This window comes from Engystomops pustulosus, chromosome 8, assembly GCF_040894005.1.
Source record: "Engystomops pustulosus chromosome 8, aEngPut4.maternal, whole genome shotgun sequence".
In the NCBI taxonomy this organism is placed as follows: Eukaryota; Metazoa; Chordata; class Amphibia; order Anura; family Leptodactylidae; genus Engystomops; species Engystomops pustulosus.
Window position 1 is genome coordinate 118,348,093 of NC_092418.1, and position 20,790 is coordinate 118,368,882.

At 34.0% G+C, this 20,790-nt stretch overlaps 2 protein-coding genes across 4 annotated transcripts in view; one reads left to right on the forward strand and one right to left on the reverse strand.

The window, feature by feature from the left end:
- LOC140075952 (uncharacterized) overlaps positions 1-20,790 on the forward strand; it is a 364,396-nt gene that overhangs the window by 82,162 nt on the left and 261,444 nt on the right. The gene's annotated exons all lie outside the window — the stretch shown is intronic.
- VIL1 (villin 1) overlaps positions 1-20,790 on the reverse strand; it is a 79,555-nt gene that overhangs the window by 2,888 nt on the left and 55,877 nt on the right. For all 3 annotated transcript variants that reach the window (XM_072122391.1, XM_072122390.1, XM_072122392.1), the window contains exons 9-19: positions 10,094-10,192; positions 9,405-9,558; positions 9,172-9,272; positions 7,539-7,676; positions 5,929-6,087; positions 5,609-5,788; positions 5,355-5,500; positions 4,561-4,705; positions 3,993-4,181; positions 3,698-3,766; positions 2,916-3,056 (exon numbers count right to left, since the gene is read on the reverse strand). In XM_072122391.1, coding sequence (XP_071978492.1) covers positions 2,916-3,056; positions 3,698-3,766; positions 3,993-4,181; positions 4,561-4,705; positions 5,355-5,500; positions 5,609-5,788; positions 5,929-6,087; positions 7,539-7,676; positions 9,172-9,272; positions 9,405-9,558; positions 10,094-10,192 — 1,521 coding nt within the window. The remainder of the gene's footprint in view (positions 1-2,915; positions 3,057-3,697; positions 3,767-3,992; positions 4,182-4,560; positions 4,706-5,354; positions 5,501-5,608; positions 5,789-5,928; positions 6,088-7,538; positions 7,677-9,171; positions 9,273-9,404; positions 9,559-10,093; positions 10,193-20,790) is intronic.

A 20,790-nucleotide genomic window follows, 5' to 3' on the forward strand; every position in this document is an offset into this window, starting at 1 on the left:
TATATTCTTGTACATAGGGGGTGGTATTATAGTAGTTATATTCCTGTACATAGGGGCAGTATTATAGTAGTTATATTCTTGTACATAGGGGGCAGTATTATAGTAGTTATATTCCTGTACATAGCGGGCAGTATTATAGTAGTTATATTCCTGTACATAGGTGGCAGTATTATAGTAGTTATATTCCTGTACATAGGAGGCAGTATTGTAGTAGTTATATTCTTGTACATAGGGGGCAGTATTATAGTAGTTATATTCTTGTACATAGGGGGCAGTATTATAGTAGTTATATTCCTGTACATAGGAGGCAGTATTGTAGTAGTTATATTCTTGTACATAGGGGGCAGTATTATAGTAGTTATATTCCTGTACATATCGGGGCAGTATTATAGTAGTTATATTCCTGTACATAGGAGCAGTATTATAGTAGTTATATTCCTGTACATAGGGGGCAGTATTATAGTAGTTATATTCTTGTACATAGGAGGCAGTATTATAGTAGTTATATTCCTGTACATAGGGGGCAGTATTATAGTAGTAATATTCCTGTACATAGGGGGCAGTATTATAGTAGTTATATTCTTGTACATAGGGGGCAGTATTATAGTAGTTATATTCCTGTACATAGGGGCAGTATTATAGTAGTTATATTCCTGTACATAGGGGCAGTATTATAGTAGTTATATTCCTGTACATAGGGGGCAGTATTATAGTAGTTATATTCCTGTACATAGGGGGCAGTATTATAGTAGTTATATTCCTGTACATAGGGGGCAGTATTATAGTAGTTATATTCCTGTACATAGGGGGCAGTATTATAGTAGTTATATTCCTGTACATAGGGGGCAGTATTATAGTAGTTATATTCCTGTACATAGGGGACAGTATTATAGTAGTTATATTCCTGTACATAGGGGGCAGTATTATAGTAGTTATATTCTTGTACATAGGGGGCAGTATTATAGTAGTTATATTCCTGTACATAGGGGGCAGTATTATAGTAGTTATATTCCTGTACATAGGGGGTAGTATTATAGTAGTTATATTCTTGTACATAGGGGGTAGTATTATAGTAGTTATATTCTTGTACATAGGGGGCAGTATTATAGTAGTTATATTCCTGTACATAGGGGGCAGTATTATAGTAGTTATATTCCTGTACATAGGGGGCAGTATTATAGTAGTTATATTCCTGTACATAGGGGGCAGTATTATAGTAGTTATATTCCTGTACATAGGGGGCAGTATTATAGTAGTTATATTCCTGTACATAGGGGGCAGTATTATAGTAGTTATATTCTTGTACATAGGGGGCAGTATTATAGTAGTTATATTCCTGTACATAGGGGACAGTATTATAGTAGTTATATTCCTGTACATAGGGGGCAGTATTATAGTAGTTATATTCTTGTACATCGGGGGCAGTATTATAGTAGTTATATTCTTGTACATAGGGGGCAGTATTATAGTAGTTATATTCTTGTACATAGGGGGCAGTATTATAGTAGTTATATTCTTGTACATAGGGGGCAGTATTATAGTAGTTATATTCTTGTACACAGGGGGCAGTATTATAGTAGTTATATTCTTGTACATAGGGGGCAGTATTATAGTAGTTATATTCCTGTACATAGGAGGCAGTATTATAGTAGTTATATTCCTGTACATAGGGGGCAGTATTATAGTAGTTATATTCTTGTACATAGGGGCAGTATTATAGTAGTTATATTCCTGTACATAGGGGGCAGTATTATAGTAGTTATATTCTTGTACATAGGGGGCAGTATTATAATAGTTATATTCCTGTACATAGGAGGCAGTATTATAGTAGTTATATTCCTGTGCATAGGAGGCAGTATTATAGTAGTTATATTCCTGTACACAGGGGGCAGTATTATAGTAGTTATATTCCTGTACATAGGGAACAGTATTATAGTAGTTATATTCCTGTGCATAGGAGGCAGTATTATAGTAGTTATATTCCTGTACATAGGGGGCAGTATTATAGTAGTTATATTCCTGTACATAGGGGGCAGTATTATAGTAGTTATATTCCTGTACATAGGGGGCAGTATTATAGTAGTTATATTCCTGTACATAGGGGGCAGTATTATAGTAGTTATATTCCTGTACATAGGGGGCAGTATTATAGTAGTTATATTCTTGTACACAGGGGGCAGTATTATAGTAGTTATATTCCTGTACATAGGGGGCAGTATTATAGTAGTTATATTCCTGTACATAGGGGGCAGTATTATAGTAGTTATATTCCTGTACATAGGGGGCAGTATTATAGTAGTTATATTCCTGTACATAGGGGGCAGTATTATAGTAGTTATATTCCTGTACATAGGGGGCAGTATTAAAGTAGTTATATTCTTGTACATAGGGGGCAGTATTATAGTAGTTATATTCTTGTACATAGGGGGCGGTATTATGGTAGTTATATTCCTGTACATAGGGGGCAGTATTATAGTAGTTATATTCTTGTACATAGGGGGCAGTATTATAGTAGTTATATTCTTGTACATAGGGGGCAGTATTATAGTAGTTATATTCTTGTACATAGGGGCAGTATTATAGTAGTTATATTCTTGTACATAGGGAGCAGTATTATAGTAGTTATATTCTTGTACATAGGCCGCAGTATTATAGTAGTTATATTCCTGTACATAGGGGGCAGTATTATAGTAGTTATATTCTTGTACATAGGGAGCAGTATTATAGTAGTTATATTCTTGTACATAGGGGGCAGTATTATAGTAGTTATATTCTTGTACATAGGGGGCAGTATTATAGTAGTTATATTCTTGTACGTAGGGGGCAGTATTATAGTAGTTTTATGTAGATGATTATTTTCACATTTGTAAGTCTCCAGTACAGAGATGTGGCCATTATTAGACATCTACTCTCACCTCCTTTCGGCAAGGGTCCACTCCGGTAGGTAATTCCTCTGCAGTCTTATTAACCAGTAAGTCAGGTGGGTAGCTCTGGAACACTAGAGATCCAAAGTTGGTTTGAGATGTAAAAGAGTCCAGTTGAGTTCTGTTAAATTCCTATTATAAATAGAGAGGTCATGTTATTAATAAACAATATAATGCAATCTTCAGAATAATGAGATGATAGAAGAGAATATTTTTGTCTTGTGTAGGAACCTCATCATCTGCATTGTAAATTATCTAGATGACAGGGGGGGGGGGTCATACTGTTAATTTTATTGAAAATCTTTAAATTCCTTAGAAATAATCGCCTATTAGACTCCTCGGGGGGCATTTATCATAGGATTATCCCAATTCTAATTTAAAAAATAAAAATCACTACCACCCCCCCCTGAGTTAATGTCACTATTCATGCAATTAATTTTTTATTATTTTCCAATAATTTTTTTTTTAATCCGATTCTGCTGAGAGATTTATTAAAGGGCAAAAGCCACATCATTGCCTGATGATAAATAACCCAACATGTTCTTTGCTCTTCATTCCCCTCTCCCAGCGAGAAATCTCAGCAGTCTGCAGATGCCGCCCCCCCTCCTCCCTCACCAGCTACAATGTTACAATATAAGGATTTTCTGGTGACTCAGAAATGTTTCAGATGTTTCAGAAATGTATCAAAAGCCTTTTAGGTGGGGGTGGGAGGTGGAATAGAGGGGGACTCCAGGCTTAAAGGATCCTTGGAGCCATCTTTGTGTGATCCTTACTTCAGAGATATTTTCAATCGCATTGTCATCTCCCAGTTCGGCTTTCAGGTCCTCGTAGGATTTTGCATTCTGTAATATAAGACAAATATATTAATTTCCACTCTAATAGAAATCGTTCCAAGGAGGATTCAGTGTCTCAATACTATGAATAGAAAGGTCATTGATTTCAGTCAGAAAGATGTAATACTGAATGTTCCCTGCGGGGGCACTGCTGGACACTTCTAAACTTTCTGCAAAGTTATAAACCCCAATGGAGGTCCTAGTAGAGGGATCAGCTCATAGACAGGTGACTTACCTCCCATTTGAATGGATCCCATGCATGGAACCATCCTGTGAATGTTGGGGGTTCGAATCCTTGCTTCACCACAATAATGGGAGTGTTAATGTCACGACTTCCGGGATGAGTCTTCAGATACTCCTGAGCCGTGATTGCTGCGTCTTTCTTCTCTGATTCATTCGCGTTCTTGCCGATCCATAAGAAAACCTACAAGGAACAAATAAAATGTACAACTCTGTGTCTATTGCCCCCTGCTCTGCTTAACCTTCTGTATCCTGAGGACTTTGGTGTAGGGGCCCTCGGATCTCTGGGGCCCCAAGCAATTGAATGGGTTACACTATGGGTAAAAGACCCCTAAAGATACATACAATAATGATGAATAATAAGCCAAACCCCTGGACCCATCTTCCGACAATCGAGTCCCACCCCTAATCTAAGTGGGGCCCCCCACAGGCAGGGTTGGTTAAGTCCAAATTTTCCAGGACTCTCTTGAAAATTAGGGACTGTCCTATAACTTTCAGGAAAACGTAATAATATACAACTTAATTCTTCTGGATTGTGACTGACAGGAATATTTCCTCCTTACTTGATCCCAAACATCCAATAGGAAGACATCATCTTCATCCAGATCATCCTGGTTGAACTCAGAAATTTCTGTGGCGCGGAAGGTTCCGGTTTGGTTTGAGCACTCATACAGTCGTGGGTTGATGTCCAGGACCTCTTCCTGCTGCCTAGAACAAGAACAATATTCTATAACAATTGCTATGGATAACCAATAGGAATATTCTTCAATGTTCAAATTCTGGATGGTATGAAGTCACCACTGGAGGGAGCTGTGGAGCAGACTGCAGACTAAACAGTGAACTCTGTGATAACATGATGAAGTTAGCTCCTAGCTCCCCCTAGTGGTGGCTTCTGGACTACATAATATTTTCACGTAGCTGTTTGTCTATTCCGGAGGTTGTGCACTTGTGCCATAATCAGGATCTCATCAGTTGCCCCACAATATTACTTTTATAATTTACATTTTGCATTACTAATTCATACCATCCCAGATTCCTAAGGATAGCCCAGTCTCAAAGATTCTACTGGCAATGGGAGGCCATAGTTGGTAGGGAGGGCACTGGTGCATTACACTAAGGGCAATCTATTGTGTGATATGATGTCATTTGGGAGGGGGGCATTATATTTTCTGGGTAGGTTATTAATGGGATATTTTACTGTAGGGAACTTTATACTGTATGGGGAAGCCATTAATAGGACATTACACCATAAAATGTTCAGGTAAAGAAGTTACACTGTTTTGGGGGTCACATAAGGGGCATATAGCATGTGATGGGGCACCGAGGAGGCATTATACAGCGTGGGTCTCTGCTTTACCTCTTACTGCTGGCATACTGGCTCTTGCCACCTAGTGCCAACCAGAACTCCGCTGGCTCCTGTCCCTCGGCCACCACAATCTTCTCCCCTCTGGAGATTATGTCTGCCACATGCTTGGCCATCGCTCTCTCATCGCCGCTGCACCCCTGTGGATCACACATCAAAATGAAATCAATCAAAATCAATCCAAATTCCAGAAAACTTTAGTGCACGGCACACACAGGGTCGGAGGGGTTCCTGGTGGTTGGAGTTACCTTGCCGCACCACAGGTAGCAGGTCCCCTTGGTCTTCAGGACAAACACATCATTAGAGTTCAGAGATGAGGCGCGGACTGGCACCTCGAAGGCCTTGGTGTTGTATTCATTGGTGCCATGCACATGGAAGAGCCGCACCTCGGGGGGCGTATAATCGCTCTCAGTGCGGGAGGTGCCACCCTACAGAACAAACACAATGTGCAGGACTGAGCCAGAGATCTACAATTCACACACAGGACATGATGGACCCAGAGATGTCCAGGTGATTCACCAATCAGAGCTTCTTACACCGTAACAATGTATCAGCTGTGGACACTTACCTCATACACCACCAGCTTGCCTTTAAATATAGCCATGAGGTGCGCGGGCTCCTTCCCCATCGCCACCAACACCTGAACTGGTTCTCCCCCATATTGCTGATCCAGGGCCACAGCTTGAAACGCGGATGCTGCAATCTCATCCTGGGTAGCATGGCGGCCCTGGGGATACATATCCGGATGAGACACACATACATATGAGATAGATAGATATAAATAACTTCGATGGATCAATAGTTAGATATGATCTAAATAGATAGTATATATTGATGGATAAATAGATAGCTAGGAGATAGATAGATAGATAGATAGATAGATAGATAGGAGATAGATATATAGATAGATAGATAGATAGATAGATAGATAGATAGGAGATAGATAGATAGATAGATAGATAGATAGATAGGAGATAGATAGATAGATAAATAGATAGCTAGGAGATAGATAGATAGATAGATATGAGATAGATAGATAGATAGGAGATAGATAGATAGATAGATAGATAGATAGGAGATAGATAGATAGATAGATAGATAGATAGATAGATAGGAGATAGATAGATAGGAGATAGATATATAGATAGATAGATAGATAGATAGATAGATAGGAGATAGATAGATAGATAGATAGATAGATAGATAGATAGGAGATAGATAGATAGATAGATAGATAGATAGGAGATAGATAGATAGGAGATAGATAGATAGGAGATAGATAGATAGATAGATAGATAGGAGATAGATAGATATGAGATAGATAGATAGATAGATAGATAGATAGATAGATAGATTGATAGATAGATAGATAGATAGATAGGAGATAGATAGATAGATAGATAGATAGATAGATAGGAGATAGATAGATAGATAGATAGATAGATAGGAGATAGATAGATATGAGATAGATAGATAGATAGATAGATAGGAGATAGATAGATAGATAGATAGATAGATAGATAGATAGGAGATAGATAGATATGAGATAGATAGATAGATAGATAGAAGATAGATAGATAGATAGATAGATAGATAGATAGATAGATAGATAGATAGATAGATAGGAGATAGATAGGAGATAGATAGATAGATAGATAGGAGATAGATAGATAGACAGATAGATAGATAGGAGATAGATAGATAGATAGATAGTTAGATAGATAGGAGATAGATAGATAGATAGAAGATAGATAGATAGATAGATAGATAGATAGATAGATAGATAGATAGATAGATAGATAGGAGATAGATAGGAGATAGATAGATAGATAGATAGGAGATAGATAGATAGACAGATAGATAGATAGGAGATAGATAGATAGATAGATAGTTAGATAGATAGGAGATAGATAGATAGATAGATAGATAGATAGATAGGAGATAGATAGGAGATAGATAGATAGATAGATAGATAGATAGATAGATAGATAGGAGATAGATAGGAGATAGATAGATAGGAGATAGATAGATAGATAGATAGATAGATAGGAGATAGATAGATAGATAGATAGATAGATAGATAGATAGATAGGAGATAGATAGATAGATAGATAGATAGATAGATAGATAGATAGGAGATAGATAGATAGACTTTTGTATGTCGTGTCAGTCTCTCACCTGCCATATGTAGAGGATGTAATGATACTTGTTGTTGACCTGGTACTTGTAGAGAATCAGGTAACAGTCTCCACCATAGAAATGTCCGATCCATTGTTTTTCTACTGGAACCAGCTCCAGATTCTCGATCCTGAACACCTGAGGAAAGGAATAAAGTTATCTAAAGGGAAGTAACGCTGCAGGTGATTGCCTGATACACCAAGTATTACAGGTAACACAACACGTTACTATACACAGGACGCCCTGAAATATTCCCGGGGCTCACAATAGTAACTACAGACTGATATAATGAACTCTCTCTGCCCCAGTGCAGACTGGAATAATAATCCTCTTTTGGAGGCAGTATTACAGCAGTTGTTGTCCATAGTTTTATGGTTTGGATCTAATCTCATTTGTAACAGATATTACGAATCCGCCAATGACTTTCCTACATTTATTATAAATGTCAGTATCAACACTGACAAAAACATAATGAGAACAAGACAATAAGATGATCCGAAGTAAACTGAAGATACAATGGATACTGGAATACTTGATCTAGATTCACACGACAGGTGGCCCCCCACTTACATATGACGTGTATACTCAGTGTACGGATAACACGACAGGTGGTCCCCCACTTACATATGACGTGTATACTCAGTGTGCGGATCACACGACCGGTGGTCCCCCACTTACATATGACGTGTATACTCAGTGTGCGGATCACACGACCGGTGGTCCCCCACTTACATATGACGTGTATACTCAGTGTGCGGATCACACGACAGGTGGTCCCCCACTTACATATGACGTGTATACTCAGTGTGCGGATCACACGACCGGTGGTCCCCCACTTACATATGACGTGTATACTCAGTGTGCGGATCACACGACCGGTGGTCCCCCACTTACATATGACGTGTATACTCAGTGTACGGATAACACGACAGGTGGTCCCCCACTTACATATGACGTGTATACTCAGTGTACGGATCACACGACAGGTGGTCCCCCACTTACATATGACGTGTATACTCAGTGTGCGGATCACACGACAGGTGGTCCCCCACTTACATATGACGTGTATACTCAGTGTGCGGATCACACGACAGGTGGTCCCCCACTTACATATGACGTGTATACTCAGTGTACGGATCACACGACAGGTGGCCCCCCACTTACATATGACGTGTATACTCAGTGTACGGATCACACGACAGGTGGTCCCCCACTTACATATGACGTGTATACTCAGTGTGCAGATCACACGACAGGTGGTCCCCCACTTACATATGACGTGTATACTCAGTGTGCGGATCACACGACAGGTGGCCCCCCACTTACATATGACGTGTATACTCAGTGTACGGATCACACGACAGGTGGTCCCCCACTTACATATGACGTGTATACTCAGTGTGCGCACCATTATATACTGTAGGCAGAGATTATTCTTTCTACTCAATGGACACTCGCTACATATCCCTTTAAAAACAACAAACAAAATAACATAACCCATGCGGTGCTTACAACGTCTCTGCACCGGCGTCCCGGAGATTCAGTATACACTCCTAGTGACGTCACTCGTTATCTCTGGTACATATAGAACTTTTTTGGTGGTTATTGAAATGGTCAGACATGATATTATTACCTCTGCTTCTCCAGACCCATCGTCCACCATCTTCTGCTGTGCGGCTATGTCCGGTCTCGCGTGCATTGAGAAGGCATCAAACTTTACTTGTTCCACTTTTGCTGTAAGGGAAGGTTTAACTTGTATCAATAGAATTACATCCTCTCATTTACTTAAATACTCTACGCTGCTGGGAGCGGGAGCATCTCTCCTAAAATGCCTTGTACTACTGTGGTTCTAAGTGATGGACTTACCGACTTTTCCCACAGTGCTGGTCTTTCCGAGCCCGACAGTCTGATCCTTTGTGCTCCATTTTTGGAAAAGTTGCTTAAATACTGCGGATTCTGAGCCATCGTTCTGGACCTCAATGTTAGTGGATGGGGGGTAGTTCTTGGCTTTGATGAAACTCTGATTATTAAAAAATAAAGGTCAAAATGTTAATTTTTCTAACTACAGCGAGTGTAGGAGGAGGGGGATTGTCAGAAGGTCACGGGCGCACATGGGTCATAGTTTTTGGGTTGCCACTTTTCAAGTTTTCTGTAGTTGGCTCCTCAATCATTACAATGTATCTTAAGTTTTCCCCCTTTGTGATACATGTGATGAGCTGCCCGTTTAGTTTCACTTTGGAGACTTTTTGGGGTGTGCAACTTTTTAGTCCCAAATAGAAGTTTACCAAAAGTAAGTCCTGGTCTGTGCTCTGTTTTGTGACTTATTAGGCACGAGAATAGGACATTTACAAGCCCAAAAGTCCCACAATAAAAGTCGGCACCTGCATTAAATCCTTGAGGCAGATAACTTTGATACGCTGCTTGAATCTGCACCTAAAAAGTTGCAAAACTGCAAAAAGTCTCACAAAAAAAAGAAAAAGTAAGCAATAGGAGTGATACATGAGTAACCCATAGAATATCCCGTGTATACATGGGCAGTAGCCCCCAGCGCTCACCAGCGCCCTCTGCATGGCGTGCTGCTTCTCCTCATTTGACGCATTTTTTCCTTTCCATACAAAGATCTTTATTCCAGCTTGATCCAGGATGAAACATTCCTGACAGGGGAAAGAAATATAGAAGTTATCCATCTATAATCCTAAGAGACAGCAGCACTCCAAAATATGGAGAAAACAGGTAGAAAATGGAATAAAACGACACCCTGTTCTCTTCATATTTTGGAGTGCTGCTGTCTCTGTGTACAGAAGACCCTCGCTGGGGTTTTACAGATTTTGCACCCTAATTCACCTGAGCTGCTCTAAACTTTCCTACTCATATCTATCCATCCATCTCATACCTCTCTATCATACATGTAATATCTATATATAATATGTATCTATCCATCCATCTCATATCTCTCTATCATACATGTAATATCTATATATAATATGTATCTATCCATCCGTCTCATACCTCTCTATCATACATCTAATATCCATATATAATATGTATCTATCTATCCGTCTCATACCTCTCTATCATACATCTAATATCCATATATAATATGTATCTATCCATCCATCTCATACCTTTCTATCATACATCTAATATCTATATATAATATGTATCTATCCATCCATCTCATAACTCTCTATCATACATCTAATATCCATATATAATATGTATCTATCCATCCGTCTCATATCTCTCTATCATACATCTAATATCTATATATAATATGTATCTATCCATCCGTCTCATATCTCTCTATCATACATCTAATATCTATATATAATATGTATCTATCCATCCGTCTCATACCTCTCTATCATACATCTAATATCTATATATAATATGTATCTATCCATCCATCTCATAACTCTCTATCATACATCTAATATCTATATATAATATGTATCTATCCATCCGTCTCATATCTCTCTATCATACATGTAATATCTATATATAATATGTATCTATCCATCCATCTCATATCTCTCTATCATACATCTAATATCTATATATAATATGTATCTATCCATCCATCTCATACCTCTCTATCATACATCTAATATCCATATATAATATGTATCTATCCATCCATCTCATACCTCTCTATCATACATCTAATATCCATATATAATATGTATCTATCCATCCATCTCATATCTCTCTATCATACATCTAATATCTATATATAATATGTATCTATCCATCCGTCTCATACCTCTCTATCATACATCTAATATCCATATATAATATGTATCTATCCATCCATCTCATATCTCTCTATCATACATCTAATACCCATATATAATATGTATCTATCTATCCATCTCATATCTCTCTATCATACATCTAATACCCATATATAATATGTATCTATCCATCCATCTCATACCTCTCTATCATACATCTAATATCTATATATAATATGTATCTATCCATCCATCTCATACCTCTCTATCATACATCTAATACCCATATATAATATGTATCTATCCATCCATCTCATACCTCTCTATCATACATCTAATATCCATATATAATATGTATCTATCCATCCATCTCATATCTCTCTATCATACATCTAATACCCATATATAATATGTATCTATCCATCCATCTCATACCTTTCTATCATACATCTAATATCTATATATAATATGTATCTATCTATCCATCTCATATCTCTCTATCATACATCTAATATCTATATATAATATGTATCTATCCATCCATCTCATACCTCTCTATCATACATCTAATACCCATATATAATATGTATCTATCCATCCATCTCATATCTCTCTATCATACATCTAATATCCATATATAATATGTATCTATCCATCCGTCTCATACCTCTCTATCATACATCTAATATCCATATATAATATGTATCTATCCATCCATCTCATACCTCTCTATCATACATCTAATATCTATATATAATATGTATCTATCCATCCATCTCATACCTCTCTATCATACATCTAATATCCATATATAATATGTATCTATCCATCCATCTCATATCTCTCTATCATACATCTAATATCCATATATAATATGTATCTATCCATCCATCTCATACCTCTCTATCATACATCTAATATCTATATATAATATGTATCTATCCATCCATCTCATACCTCTCTATCATACATCTAATATCCATATATAATATGTATCTATCCATCCATCTCATACCTCTCTATCATACATCTAATATCCATATATAATATGTATCTATCCATCCATCTCATATCTCTCTATCATACATCTAATATCTATATATAATATGTATCTATCCATCCGTCTCATACCTCTCTATCATACATCTAATATCCATATATAATATGTATCTATCCATCCATCTCATACCTCTCTATCATACATCTAATATCTATATATAATATGTATCTATCCATCCATCTCATACCTCTCTATCATACATCTAATATCCATATATAATATGTATCTATCCATCCATCTCATATCTCTCTATCATACATCTAATATCTATATATAATATGTATCTATCCATCCGTCTCATACCTCTCTATCATACATCTAATACCCATATATAATATGTATCTATCCATCCATCTCATACCTCTCTATCATACATCTAATATCTATATATAATATGTATCTATCCATCCATCTCATACCTCTCTATCATACATCTAATATCCATATATAATATGTATCTATCCATCCATCTCATACCTCTCTATCATACATCTAATATCTATATATAATATGTATCTATCCATCCATCTCATACCTCTCTATCATACATCTAATATCCATATATAATATGTATCTATCCATCCATCTCATACCTCTCTATCATACATCTAATATCTATATATAATATGTATCTATCCATCCATCTCATACCTCTCTATCATACATCTAATATCTATATATAATATGTATCTATCCATCCATCTCATACCTCTCTATCATACATCTAATATCTATATATAATATGTATCTATCCATCCATCTCATATCTCTCTATCATACATCTAATATCCATATATAATATGTATCTATCTATCCATCTCATATCTCTCTATCATACATCTAATATCTATATATAATATGTATCTATCCATCCATCTCATACCTCTCTATCATACATCTAATATCTATATATAATATGTATCTATCCATCCATCTCATACCTCTCTATCATACATCTAATATCTATATATAATATGTATCTATCCATCCATCTCATATCTCTCTATCATACATCTAATATCCATATATAATATGTATCTATCCATCCATCTCATAACTCTCTATCATACATCTAATATCCATATATAATATGTATCTATCCATCCATCTCATATCTCTCTATCATACATCTAATATCCATATATAATATGTATCTATCCATCCATCTCATACCTCTCTATCATACATCTAATATCTATATATAATATGTATCTATCCATCCATCTCATACCTCTCTATCATACATCTAATATCCATATATAATATGTATCTATCCATCCATCTCATATCTCTCTATCATACATCTAATATCCATATATAATATGTATCTATCCATCCATCTCATATCTCTCTATCATACATCTAATATCCATATATAATATGTATCTATCCATCCATCTCATAACTCTCTATCATACATCTAATATCCATATATAATATGTATCTATCCATCCGTCTCATACCTCTCTATCATACATCTAATATCCATATATAATATGTATCTATCCATCCATCTCATAACTCTCTATCATACATCTAATATCCATATATAATATGTATCTATCCATCCATCTCATATCTCTCTATCATACATCTAATATCCATATATAATATGTATCTATCCATCCATCTCATACCTCTCTATCATACATCTAATATCTATATATAATATGTATCTATCCATCCATCTCATACCTCTCTATCATACATCTAATATCCATATATAATATGTATCTATCCATCCATCTCATATCTCTCTATCATACATCTAATATCCATATATAATATGTATCTATCCATCCATCTCATATCTCTCTATCATACATCTAATATCCATATATAATATGTATCTATCCATCCATCTCATACCTCTCTATCATACATCTAATATCCATATATAATATGTATCTATCCATCCATCTCATATCTCTCTATCATACATCTAATATCTATATATAATATGTATCTATCCATCCGTCTCATACCTCTCTATCATACATCTAATATCTATATATAATATGTATCTATCCATCCATCTCATAACTCTCTATCATACATCTAATATCTATATATAATATGTATCTATCCATCCATCTCATACCTCTCTATCATACATCTAATATCTATATATAATATGTATCTATCCATCCATCTCATACCTCTCTATCATACATCTAATATCTATATATAATATGTATCTATCCATCCATCTCATACCTCTCTATCATACATCTAATATCCATATATAATATGTATCTATCCATCCATCTCATATCTCTCTATCATACATCTAATATCCATATATAATATGTATCTATCCATCCATCTCATATCTCTCTATCATACATCTAATATCCATATATAATATGTATCTATCCATCCATCTCATACCTCTCTATCATACATCTAATATCCATATATAATATGTATCTATCCATCCATCTCATATCTCTCTATCATACATCTAATATCTATATATAATATGTATCTATCCATCCGTCTCATACCTCTCTATCATACATCTAATATCTATATATAATATGTATCTATCCATCCATCTCATACCTCTCTATCATACATCTAATATCTATATATAATATGTATCTATCCATCCATCTCATACCTCTCTATCATACATCTAATATCCATATATAATATGTATCTATCCATCCATCTCATACCTCTCTATCATACATCTAATATCCATATATAATATGTATCTATCCATCCATCTCATATCTCTCTATCATACATCTAATATCTATATATAATATGTATCTATCCATCCGTCTCATACCTCTCTATCATACATCTAATATCTATATATAATATGTATCTATCCATCCATCTCATACCTCTCTATCATACATCTAATACCCATATATAATATGTATCAATCCATCCGTCTCATACCTCTCTATCATACATCTAATATCCATATATAATATGTATCTATCCATCCATCTCATACCTCTCTATCATACATCTAATATCTATATATAATATGTATCTATCCATCCATCTCATACCTCTCTATCATACATCTAATATCTATATATAATATGTATCTATCCATCCGTCTCATACCTCTCTATCCTACATCTAATATCTATATATAATATGTATCTATCCATCCATCTCATACCTCTCTATCATACATCTAATATCTATATATAATATGTATCTATCCATCCATCTCATACCTCTCTATCATACATCTAATATCTATATATAATATGTATCTATCCATCCGTCTCATACCTCTCTATCCTACATCTAATATCTATATATAATATGTATCTATCCATCCATCTCATACCTCTCTATCATACATCTAATATCCATATATAATATGTATCTATCCATCCATCTCATATCTCTCTATCATACATCTAATATCCATATATAATATGTATCTATCCATCCATCTCATATCTCTCTATCATACATCTAATATCCATATATAATATGTATCTATCCATCCATCTCATATCTCTCTATCATACATCTAATATCCATATATAATATGTATCTATCCATCCATCTCATATCTCTCTATCATACATCTAATATCTATATATAATATGTATCTATCCATCCATCTCATACCTCTCTATCATACATCTAATATCTATATATAATATGTATCTATCCATCCATCTCATATCTCTCTATCATACATCTAATATCTATATATAATATGTATCTATCCATCCATCTCATATCTCTCTATCATACATCTAATATCTATATATAATATGTATCTATCCATCCATCTCATACCTCTCTATCATACATCTAATATCCATATATAATATGTATCTATCTATCCATCTCATATCTCTCTATCATACATCTAATATCTATATATAATATGTATCTATCCATCCATCTCATACCTCTCTATCATACATCTAATACCCATATATAATATGTATCTATCCATCCATCTCATACCTCTCTATCATACATCTAATATCCATATATAATATGTATCTATCCATCCATCTCATATCTCTCTATCATACATCTAATATCTATATATAATATGTATCTATCCATCCGTCTCATACCTCTCTATCATACATCTATATCTATATATAATATGTATCTATCCATCCATCTCATACCTCTCTATCATACATCTAATATCCATATATAATATGTATCTATCCATCCGTCTCATACCTCTCTATCATACATCTAATATCTATATATAATATGTATCTATCCATCCATCTCATACCTCTCTATCATACATCTAATACCCATATATAATATGTATCTATCCATCCGTCTCATACCTCTCTATCATACATCTAATATCCATATATATATATGTATCTATCCATCCGTCTCATACCTCCTATCATACATCTAATACCCATATATAATATGTATCTATCCATCCGTCCATACCTCTCTATCATACATCTAATATCTATATATAATATGTATCTATCCATCCGTCTCATACCTCTCTATCCTACATCTAATATCTATATATAATATGTATCTATCCATCCATCTCATACCTCTCTATCATACATCTAATATCTAATATAATATGTATCTATCCATCCATCTCATACCTCTCTATCATACATCTAATATCTATATATAATATGTATCTATCCATCCATCTCATATCTCTCTATCATACATCTTATATCTATATATAATATGTATCTATCCATCCATCTCATACCTCTCTATCATACATCTAATATCTAATATAAATATGTATCTATCCATCCATCTCATACCTCTCTATCATACATCTAATATCCATATATAATATGTATCTATCCATCCATCTCATACCTCTCTATCATACATCTAATATCCATATATAATATGTATCTATCCATCCGTCTCATATCTCTCTATCATACATCTAATATCTATATATAATATTCTATCCATCCATCTCATACCTCTCTATCATACATCTATACCCATATATAATATGTATCTATCCATCCATCTCATATCTCTCTATCATACATCTAATACCCATATATAATATGTATCTATCCATCCATCTCATACCTCTCTATCATACATCTAATAATCCATATATAATATGTATCTATCCATCCGTCTCATATCTCTCTATCATATATCTAATATCTATATATAATATGTATCTATCCATCCATCTCATACCTCTCTATCATACATCTAATATCTATATATAATATGTATCTATCCATCCATCTCATATCTCTCTATCATACATCTAATATCTATATATAATATGTATCTATCCATCCGTCTCATATCTCTCTATCATACATCTAATATCTATATATAATATGTATCTATCCATCCATCTCATACCTCTCTATCATACATCTAATATCTATATATAATATGTATCTATCCATCCGTCTCATACCTCTCTATCATACATCTAATATCCATATATAATATGTATCTATCCATCCATCTCATATCTCTCTATCATACATCTAATATCCATATATAATATGTATCTATCCATCCATCTCATCCTCTCTATCATACATCTAATACCCATATATAATATGTATCTATCCATCCGTCTCATACCTCTCTATCATACATCTAATATCCATATATAATATGTATCTATCCATCCATCTCATACCTCTCTATCATACATCTAATATCTATATATAATATGTATCTATCCATCCATCTCATATCTCTCTATCATACATCTAATATCTATATATAATATGTATCTATCCATCCGTCTCATACCTCTCTATCATACATCTAATATCTATATATAATATGTATCTATCCATCCGTCTCATATCTCTCTATCATACATCTAATATCTTTATATAATATGTATCTATCCATCCATCTCATACCTCTCTATCATACATCTAATACCCATATATAATATGTATCTATCCATCCATCTCATACCTCTCTATCATACATCTAATACCCATATATAATATGTATCTATCCATCCATCTCATACCTCTCTATCATACATCTAATACCCATATATAATATGTATCTATCCATCCATCTCATACCTCTCTATCATACATCTAATATCCATATATAATATGTATCTATCCATCCGTCTCATACCTCTCTATCATACATCTAATATCCATATATAATATGTATCTATCCATCCGGCTCATACCTCTCTATCATACATCTAATATCCATATATAATATGTATCTATCCATCCGTCTCATATCTCTCTATCCTACATCTAATATCCATATATAATATGTATCTATCCATCCGTCTCATACCTCTCTATCATACATCTAATATCCATATATAATATGTATCTATCCATCCATCTCATACCTCTCTATCATACATCTAATATCTATATATAATATGTATCTATCTATCCATCTCATATCTCTCTATCATACATCTAATATCCATATATAATATGTATCTATCCATCCATCTCATACCTCTCTATCATACATCTAATATCTATATATAATATGTATCTATCCATCCGTCTCATACCTCTCTATCATACATCTAATATCTATATATAATATGTATCTATCCATCCATCTCATACCTCTCTATCATACATCTAATATCTATATATAATATGTATCTATCCATCCGTCTCATACCTCTCTATCATACATCTAATATCTATATATAATATGTATCTATCCATCCGTCTCATACCTCTCTATCATACATCTAATATCTATATATAATATGTATCTATCCATCCATCTCATACCTCTCTATCATACATCTAATATCTATATATAATATGTATCTATCCATCCATCTCATACCTCTCTATCATACATCTAATATCTATATATAATATGTATCTATCCATCCATCTCATACCTCTCTATCATACATCTAATATCCATATATAATATGTATCTATCCATCCATCTCATACCTCTCTATCATACATCTAATATCTATATATAATATGTATCTATCCATCCATCTCATACCTCTCTATCATACATCTAATATCTATATATAATATGTATCTATCTATCCATCTCATATCTCTCTATCATACATCTAATATCTATATATAATATGTATCTATCCATCCATCTCATATCTCTCTATCATACATCTAATATCCATATATAATATGTATCTATCCATCCATCTCATACCTCTCTATCATACATCTAATATCTATATATAATATGTATCTATCCATCCATCTCATATCTCTCTATCATACATCTAATATCCATATATAATATGTATCTATCCATCCATCTCATACCTCTCTATCCATACATCTAATATCTATATATAATATGTATCTATCCATCCATCTTATACCTCTCTATCATACATCTAATATCCATATATAATATGTATCTATCCATCCATCTCATACCTCTCTATCATACATCTAATATCCATATATAAATATGTATCTATCCATCCATCTCATATCTCTCTATCATACATCTAATATCTATATATAATATGTATCTATCCATCCATCTCATATCTCTCTATCATACATCTAATATCTATATATAATATGTATCTATCCATCCATCTCATATCTCTCTATCATACATCTAATATCCATATATAATATGTATCTATCCATCCGTCTCATACCTCTCTATCATACATCTAATATCCATATATAATATGTATCTATCCATCCATCTCATATCTCTCTATCATACATCTAATATCTATATATAATATGTATCTATCCATCCATCTCATATCTCTCTATCATACATCTAATATCCATATATAATATGTATCTATCCATCCATCTCATACCTCTCTATCATACATCTAATATCCATATATAATATGTATCTATCCATCCGTCTCATACCTCTCTATCATACATCTAATATCTATATATAATATGTATCTATCCATCCGTCTCATACCTCTCTATCATACATCTAATATCTATATATAATATGTATCTATCCATCCGTCTCATATCTCTCTATCATACATCTAATATCCATATATAATATGTATCTATCCATCCATCTCATACCTCTCTATCATACATCTAATATCCATATATAATATGTATCTATCCATCCATCTCATACCTCTCTATCATACATCTAATATCTATATATAATATGTATCTATCCATCCATCTCATATCTCTCTATCATACATCTAATATCTATATATAATATGTATCTATCCATCCATCTCATACCTCTCTATCATACATCTAATATCCATATATAATATGTATCTATCCATCCGTCTCATACCTCTCTATCATACATCTAATATCCATATATAATATGTATCTATCCATCCATCTCATACCTCTCTATCATACATCTAATATCTATATATAATATGTATCTATCCATCCGTCTCATACCTCTCTATCATACATCTAATATCTATATATAATATGTATCTATCCATCCATCTCATATCTCTCTATCATACATCTAATATCCATATATAATATGTATC